Source organism: Aquarana catesbeiana, linkage group LG03 (assembly GCF_042186555.1).
Source record: "Aquarana catesbeiana isolate 2022-GZ linkage group LG03, ASM4218655v1, whole genome shotgun sequence".
NCBI classification, from domain to species: Eukaryota; Metazoa; Chordata; class Amphibia; order Anura; family Ranidae; genus Aquarana; species Aquarana catesbeiana.
The window spans coordinates 724,728,185-724,737,071 of record NC_133326.1 but is presented as its reverse complement, the minus strand read 5'-3'; the positions used below and the strand labels follow the sequence as shown (position 1 = coordinate 724,737,071).

The following is an 8,887-nucleotide window of genomic DNA, read 5'->3' as shown; positions in this document are numbered from 1 at the left end:
TCTCTCCCCCCTCTCTCTCTCCTGCCCTCCCTCTCCCCCCCCTCTCTCTCTCCTGCCCTCCCCCCCTCTCTCTCTCTCTCTCTCCTCTCTCTCTCTCTCTCCTGCCCTCCCTCTCTCTCTCCTGCCTCCCTCTCCCCCTCTCTCTCTCTCTCCTGCCCTCCCTCCCCCCCCTCTCTCTCTCTCTCTCTCTCTCTCCTGCCCTCCCTCTCCCCCCCCCTCTCTTTCTCATGCCCCCCCCTCTCTTTCTCCTGCCCTCCCCCCCATCTCTTTCTCCTGCCCTCCTCCCCCCCACTCTCTTTCTCCTGCCCTCCCTCTCCCCCCCTCTCTCTTTCTCCTGCCCTCCCTCTCCCCCCCCTCTCTCTTTCTCCTGCCCTCCCTCTCCCCCCCCTCTCTCTCTCTCTCCTGCCCTCCCCCCCCCCCCCCTTCTCCTGCCAAGATGGTATCAGTGCAACCCTGATAGGAACCCTCATAATGGGTACAGCAGGTGTACAGACCCAGGAATTCAGCACAGGGGTGGTGAGAACCCCTCATAATGGGCACAGCAGGTGTAAAAGACAGGTGAGAAAGACAGGTGGTGGCAGGAGGTCTAGATAAGGGTGTGGAGGAATATCAGGACTCTGTAGCTGCTGCCTGTTGATCTCGGGATGGCGTCTGTCCTTGCTTCACTCCCCCAGATTTTCAGATCAAATATATTTTTGATAAAAGGCTACATGCATGGTGACGGTTAACCCCTCATAATGGGCACAGCAGGTGTACAGACCTGGGAACTCAGCACAGGGATCTCACCAATAGAGTCCTGGAGAGATAGAAGAGACTGTTGAGGATGTACTTTTTTATCATGAGATATCAGTTGTAGTAGGAGTGAAGCCCCATCCCCATATAAGATCCATAGTCTCTAATAATCATACAGAGCCTCCATATCACATTTCCAGTGGCAGACAGTCTCCAGGAGTCCAGCATTAGCTGTGGTTGGAATTCTATTCATACTTCCAGCCATGTGCTTGGAGTGAGGGGGGGCTGGGAGGGGAGAGGACTCCTGTTGGGGGTCATCGGCTGCCTTTCTATAGGAATATAAGTCCCATCATCTCACCTGGATCATCCGCATGATTTCCTCGCAGTCCCCCGGCTCCGCTGCTCGCACCTTGCATCCAGCCATCCTGTCGCTCACATATGCCGTATGTACGTACACTCACTGTCAATCAACCCTTACCGCCCTCCCTGGTCAGAGTTCATCCAGACTTCAAGAGAGTCTCACTCCTCCTGTCACACATTTGTGTATGATGACCTCATTGAAATGTAACCCTTTGTTGGCAGCACCTTCATCAGAGCATAGAGAAGAGTGTCAAAGAGGAAACCTTGTATCCAATGATCTGAGCTTAGCCCCCTCCCCCCACGGAGAATTTAACCGCTTGTTGGCAGTTCACTGCTGAGGAATCTGCTGCCAGCAAAGAAACCAGGGATTCCTTTCATCTATACCAGACCCCTATCCTAGATACACTATATTCTCAAAAGTATTGGGATACCTGCCTTTACACGCACATGAACATCCATAGCATCCCAGTCTTAGTCCGTAGGGTTCAATATTGAGTTGGCCCACCCTTTGCAGCTATAACAGCTTCAACTTTTCTGGGAAGGCCGTCCACAAGGTTTAGCAGTGTGTCTATGGGAATGTTTGACCATTCTTCTAGAAGAGCATTTGTGAGGCCAGGCACTGATGTTGGATGAGAGGACCTGTCATGCTTTCCATTGTAGAGGAGAGATGTGGGTTCTTGCTGACCTCAGATCTCTCCATAAAGAGGACCTGCCATGCTTTCCATTGTAGAGGAGAGATGTGGGTTCTTGCTGACCTCAGATCTCTCCATAAAGAGGACCTGCCATGCTTTCCATTGTAGAGGAGAGATGTGGGTTCTTGCTGACCTCAGCTCTCTCCATAAAGAGGACCTGCCATGCTTTCCATTGTAGAGGAGAGATGTGGGTTCTTACTGATCCCAGATCTCTCCATAAAGAGGACCTGCCATGCTTTCCATTGTAGAGGAGAGATGTGGGTTCTGCTGGACCTCAGATCTCTCCATAAGAGGGCCTGCCATGATTTCCATTGTAGAGGAGAGATGTGGGTTCTTGCTGACCTCAGATCTCTCCATAAAGAGGACCTGTCATGATTTCCATTGTAGAGGAGATATGTGGGTTCTTGCTGACCTCAGATCTCTCCATAAAGAGGACCTGTCATGATTTCCATTGTAGAGGAGAGATGTGGGTTTTTACTGACCCTAGATCTCTCCATAAGAGGACCTGCCATGCTTTCCTTTGTAGAGGAGAGAGAGGTGGGTTCTTGCTGACCCCACGTCCAAGATGAAGCTACGCCATCAGCACAGCAAAACGCGTTGACGTCACAACGCAGCCCAGTCCGCGGACGCTACGGGCACAGTGGAGAGCTTTTCGGCCTCAAAGTACAAGCCGGGAGCCGATGTTTGGTGCGCTTGCTTGGGATTGCAAAATACTGCCCATAGGACCTGGACAGAATACCAGAGGACAGCAGCAGTAAACTAACCTCAACAGACTGTCCCTTCCCTTACGACCTACCGAAGTAGGTGTGGAGGTAACAGGGAATTGAGTCCATATCGGCTTGAATGACTGCTGTGGAGTAAACAATGCAGCCCCTGCTGAAGACGGTATAGTACCTACTTACAGGACATCTGCCAGCTTGTATATTTGTTGTCGGTCAGCAGCTAGGCATTAGCACACTGGTGCGGTGACAGCACCGCGTCAGGGACTGGTCTGCATACAATTGCTAATTTGTATGTGTATACTTTGATAGTGACGTGCCATCGGTACATTGTTGCAGCGGTGACACTATCCCAAGCTTTGGGTTATTATGCCTATCAATACACATCAGGGGAACCTGGATATCTTTGTGATGATTGATTGATTGATTGATTGATGCTACCTTCTCCAGAATGACTTTTGCTTGATGATCAATAGTGGATCTCCACATCGTACATAAAGCCATAATATACTGGATTGTCCAACTATTCCTAGACACGCAGTATACCCCTTTTTTACCCTGACCAATGACTATCTGAAGCAGTTTTGACCTCTGTCCACTAACCCAAGCAGCCTAATAAGTGCAATATTGTTTCTAAAATTAGTCACTAGCTTATGCGCTTCCATCTTCTTCTTCTCTCCAGCTCTTTATTGCTTGAACCGCAGTAGACCAAATTAAAATTAAAAGTATTAACAACACTATTAATATTACCTCACCTAGAATTAATCTAGATGGACTATCAGTAATAGTATCCATTTGGCTAATTGGTAGTTTACACAGGTCCCTGCGGCTCAAGGCAATACGCCCGACTGGGCTAGCTCCACTTTCTTTTACCACGTCTGTCTTATTTGTTTTTTGTTTGTCTATGGCCAATTGTCAATAGTTGTAGCAATGATTTACACATGTCACAATAATATGTGGATTTTAATATTGTGTAATTCCTAAAATAAAGTTTACTTTTTAAGCAAATCCTATGATTACTCTGTTGCTAAAAGTAACCTCTGTTTAAGCTCACCTATTGGGCTTACTTCCCCTTCCTTTTCCCCTTCCCTTCTTTCAAGCTAACTAAATTTGGTCACAGCAACAGTACCTAAACAGGGTAAGGATTGAGTACAGGCTACAGTATACTTCTGAGCCAGTACCGGTGGTAACTCGCGTCACCCATCCCTATCCCCCTTCCCTTTCCCCTCTATCCACCCCTAAAGATTGTTTGAGGACCTGTCATGCTTTCCATTGTAGAGGAGAGATGTGGGTTCTTGCTGACCCCAGATCTCCCCATAAAGAGGGACCTGCCATGCTTTCCATTGTAGAGGAGAGATGTGGGTTCTTGCTGACCCCAGATCTCTCCATAAAGAGGACCTGCCATGCTTTCCATTGTAGAGGAGAGATGTGGGTTCTTGCTGACCTCCGATCTCTCAGTCCTGCCATGCTTTCCATTGTAGAGGAGAGATGTGGGTTTTTGCTGACCTCTAGATCTCTCCATAAAGAGGACCTGTCATGCTTTCCATTGTAGAGGAGATTTGTGGTTCTTGCTGACCTCAGATCTCTCCATAAAGAGGACCTGTCATGCTTTCCATTGTAGAGAAGAGATGTGGGTTCTTACTGACCCCAGATCTCTCCATAAAGAGGACCTGTCATGCTTTCCATTGTAGAGGAGAGATGTGGGTTAAAGGGACAGTGTAAAAATAAAAAATAAAATTAATAAAAAAATGTAATAAAATTAATATGGTCCCCCGTGCTCATGCGCAGTGGCCAAGGCATAAGTAGATCACGCCCACACATGTAAACAGTGTTTGCACAAACCTGAGGTATTGCCGTAAACATTATAATTCTAGCACAGGACCTCCTCTTCAATTCTAAATTGGCCACCTATAAACATTTTTAAAGTGTCGCCTATGTAGATTTTTAAGTACCGTAGTTTGGCGCCATTCCACAAGCATGCGCAGTTTTAAAACGTGACATGTTAGGTATCTATTTACTCAGCGTAACATCTTTCACATCTTACAAAAACATTGGGTTATATATAGTGTGAGCAACTACCGTGTGACATAAAAAATTTGCAACGACCTCCATTTTATTCTAGGGTCTCTGCTAAAAAATAAATAATGCCTAGGGGTTTTAGCAAAAAAAAATACTGTGTCAGAAATAGGCCCGGTCCTGTGGAGATGACTAGCATTCTGTCCTCTTTGACATCTTTTGGATCGCCTCCTCCCTGAAGCTCATGGCTTGGTATCCGGGCTCCTCGGTCAGGTTCTGGGACCCCCAGGGAGCGGTACAGGCTCACAGCCGGGTTGTGCCACTTCAGGACAGAGAGGTGGATCTGGGAGCAGCCTGATTCCAGCGCCTCCTGCGGATCAAAACCATAACACAAGGCTATTGAGGCTCTGTGCGAAGGGGCCAAAAGAGAATGTTAGTAGGCTATTTACTTTGCTAGTTGAATGTTTTTCATTAATTTGAATAGAAAATACTATATTGTTCCACTAGATGTCGCTAAGTATCATACAGAATTCATATGATACTTAGCACCATCAAGTGGGCAACTGTGGTATTGTCCATTTTTAATCGATTTGTGCATGTGGCAACTAGATGGTGCTAAGTCGCAGTTAGCACCATCTAGTGGTCAAATATGATATTTTCAATCAATGAAACACATTTAAATTCTTCAGATCCGCGCTATAGCCGAATGGCGGCTAGAGCGCGGACCTACTTTGCCGGAAGGGGCGTCAACGGCGCGCTCTGTGATCAGCGAGCCTATGAGACTAGGCTGATCACAGATCGGAGTAAGGGGTCGATCCCGACCCTTACCACGTGATCAGCTGTCAGCCAATGACAGCTGATCATGTGATGAAAACAGAGCCAGTAATCGGCTATTTTTTTCTCCTCGCGCTAATAGTGTGAGTGTTCTCTGTACAGCACTGCGGTACATGTATAATAATAGAAGAGAAGGAGTTACTGACCTCTGAAGTGCGGTGGCACATAGAGGTCCTCTAGGTGGAAGGTTCACCCCATCCAGCTGCTGTAACCTTTGGCAAGCAGAGCAGATCCAGTGAATGGAACCCCTGTGGGGGAACACGAGATGGAGGATCCGTATTAGTGGACCCCATAATAGCTGGGGGGGTTTCTTTATCACTGATATGGGAACCATAAGATTATAAGTGAAGGGGGATTATCATTCACTTCCTATATGAGGCCTATATGAGGCCTATATGAGGGCTCCTAATGGTGACCGTATGATGGGCTCCTCATGGTGACTATACATTGGGCTCCTCACGGTGACTACATATTTCAGACTCCATTGACTTTGTATAGTAATAATCTTTGTCTTGTACAGTGCAGGTCCTCAGGATTTGAAGGTCAACTTGGCTCCCTGCCACCACAGAGCTGTCTTGTCCTCCCCCTCCCGCCTTGGTGTCATTATAACAAAGCGGAGGATGGGATAGCGTAGCATAAACTTAATTATCTGCCACTCTTCCCGATTGCATCAATCAGAGAGATGATGCCAGATTCCCAATCACCTTCCGGTCCATGGGATGAGCTTTGTCTATCTCTAACCTCTTGTAGGAAACAGGCAAAAAATAGAAACCCCCAGAAGTATCCCCCTTCACTTCCCCCCATACTGAACTTGGCAAGGTTAAGGGTGGAGTGAACTTGGCAGCAGCATGTCTCACTAAACATGGATGAAATCAGTGTAGACCAGTGGTCTTTAAACTGTGGCCCTTTGCTTTCTTTTAACAGGCACTTGGGACACTATATATCCACTGATACCAACAATGAGGCATAATTTCCCCCATTGACACCAATGATGGGGCAAAATTTCCTCCCAATGACACCAACAATGGGGCCTATTGACACCAACAGTTGGGCACAATTCCTCCCACTGACACCAACGATGGGGCACTATTCCTCCCATTGGCAACAATGATGAGGCACAATTCCTCCCACTGACATCAATGATGAGGCACAATTTCTCCAATGACACCAACAATGGGGCCCACTGACACCAGCAACTAGGCAAAATTCCTCCCACTGACCCCAACAGTGGGGCACAATTTCTCCCAATGACACCAATGATGGGGCACAATTCCTCCTAATGACAATCAATGATGGGGCACAATTTCTCCTAATGACACCAATGATGGGGCACAATGGCTCCCAATGACGCCAACGATGGGACACAATTCCTCCCAATTTACACTAAGGATGGGGCACAATTCCTCCCATTGACAACAATGATGGGCACAATTTCTCCAATGACACCAACAATGGGGCCCACTGACACCAGAAACTGGGCAAAATTCCTCCCTCTGACCCCAACAGTGGGGCATAATTCCTCCCACTGACACCAATGATGGGGAACAATTTCTCCTAATGACGCCAACGATGGGACACAATTCCTCCCAATTACACTAAGGATGGGGCACAATTCCTGCCACTAACTCCAACAATGGGGCGTTGTTTTTTTTTTCTCATTGACATCAGCAACTTTTCTACTCCCAATGGCCACAATCTAGTCCCCCTAAAGTTGAAGGACAGTAAACAAAGTCCTTGGTTTAGAGAGTTTGGAGACTCCTGGTCTAGACAATAGAGATTTCCATAGAAGAAGTGACAGAATAATCCTTCTCCAGTCCCTAGTGGACATGGTAATTGTAGTCTATAGGGAGGACATTGACATGTACAACACACAGATCTAAAGAGGAAATCCGCATCCACCACTCACCGCTCTCACTTCTTTCTGTTTCTGGCAGCTTGGTGACTATGCAACAGAACTATAGCAATTGCCCAATTCCGTCTCGATGTAGAGCTGTATAACAAGGAGCAGGATTATAGTGGGAAGATCTAGGGGTCTATCCATCCCTCATCATCACATCACTTCCTCGATCCTGTCCAGCTATGTAGAGGATGAGCTTTGTGGGGGTCACCAGCATGGTGGTATACGGCATCACCCATAGATCATGGTGACAATGATTGAGAAGAAGACCTTCCCTGGGCAGGTTAGATATATTCTGTGTGGAAGCTCCATAGAATACTTGTCTCTCCTTCTTAAACAAGGAATAATCTAAAGAACCGGCACCACTGAACCTTCCAGAGACTTTCCACTCTCAACCTGGACTTCACGTCTATAGAGAGAAAAAGAAACTTCACATTCTTCTGGGAGAGGAGGAGCCTTGTGAGTGCCCCTTACTGTTGAGTACTTGGCGCACCATAGGGGGCCCCATCCCCCAGGGCCCCTTGGTAATTTGTCTGGAACTGTGCACAGTCTACTCTCCTTGGGCTTGTAGATCTTTCTGTTCTGTCCTGATTTGATTTCCAGGCTGTGCAGGATCGGGTCTTTGGGGTCTTGTATCATTTCAGATATGGGAACAGTTTGTTGAGAGTAGGAGTGATTTCCGCAGTAGATCCTACTACAGAGTGGGATAGATTCCTGTAGTGAATCCTATGAGAGGGTGGGAGAGATCCCTGTAGTAGATCCTATTAGAGAGCGGGAGACATCCTTGTAGTGGATCCTATTAGAAAGCAAGAGAGATTCCTGTAGTAGATCTTATTAGAGAATGATAGAGATCCTGTAGAAGACCCTATTTAGGAGTGGGTAAGATCCCTGTAGTGAATCTGGGAGAGATCCCTGTAGTGAATCCTATTAGAGAGTTGGAGAGATCCCTGTAGTAGATTTCTATTTAGCGAGTGGGAGAGATTTCTTTAGTAGATCCTATTAGAGAGTGGGCATCATGGCTGAGCGGTCTTAGGGGCCAATACTCTTTATCAAAGCAGGTTCCTTCCTGGAGGAGTTTATAGGACTATCTATCTATCTATCTATCTATCTATCTATCTATCTATCTATCTATCTATCTATCTATCTATCTATCTATCTATCTATCTATCTATCTATCTATCTATCTATCTCCAGTGCCTTGAAAAATATTCATACCCCTTTAAATTTTCCACAATTTTGTCATGTTACAAACAAAAAACGTAAATGTATTTTATTGGGATTTTATGTGATAGACCAACACAAAGTGGCACATAATTGTGAAGTGGAAGGAAAATGATAAATGGTTTTCAAAATGTTTTAAATAAATAAATATCTGAAAAGTGTGGCGTGCATTTGTATTCAGCCCCCTTTACTCTGATACCCCTCACTAAAATCTAGTGGAACCAATTGCCTTCAGAAGTCACCCAATTAGTAAACCTGTCTGTAATTTAATCTCAGTATAAATACAGCTGTTCTGTGAAGCCCTCAGAGGTTTGTTAGAGAACCTTAGTGAACAAACAGCATCATGAAGGCCAGGGAACACACTACACAGGTCAGGGATAAAGATGTGGAGAAGTATAAAGCAGGGTTAGGATATA

General features: G+C 46.3%; 1 protein-coding gene and 1 pseudogene across 1 annotated transcript in view; both read right to left on the bottom strand.

Moving 5' to 3' along the window:
* The window catches only part of LOC141133738 (thialysine N-epsilon-acetyltransferase-like), a gene marked incomplete in the record, with an annotated part of 17,633 nt that extends 16,310 nt beyond the window's left edge, over positions 1-1,323 (bottom strand). Inside the window, 1 exon segment of the mRNA XM_073623270.1 lies at positions 1,091-1,323. Within this exon segment, the coding sequence (XP_073479371.1) occupies positions 1,091-1,156 (66 nt within the window).
* Positions 1,324-4,711: 3,388 nt separating this feature from the next.
* On the bottom strand, positions 4,712-7,889 carry LOC141134378 (thialysine N-epsilon-acetyltransferase-like; annotated as a pseudogene).
* Positions 7,890-8,887: the final 998 nt, after the last annotated feature.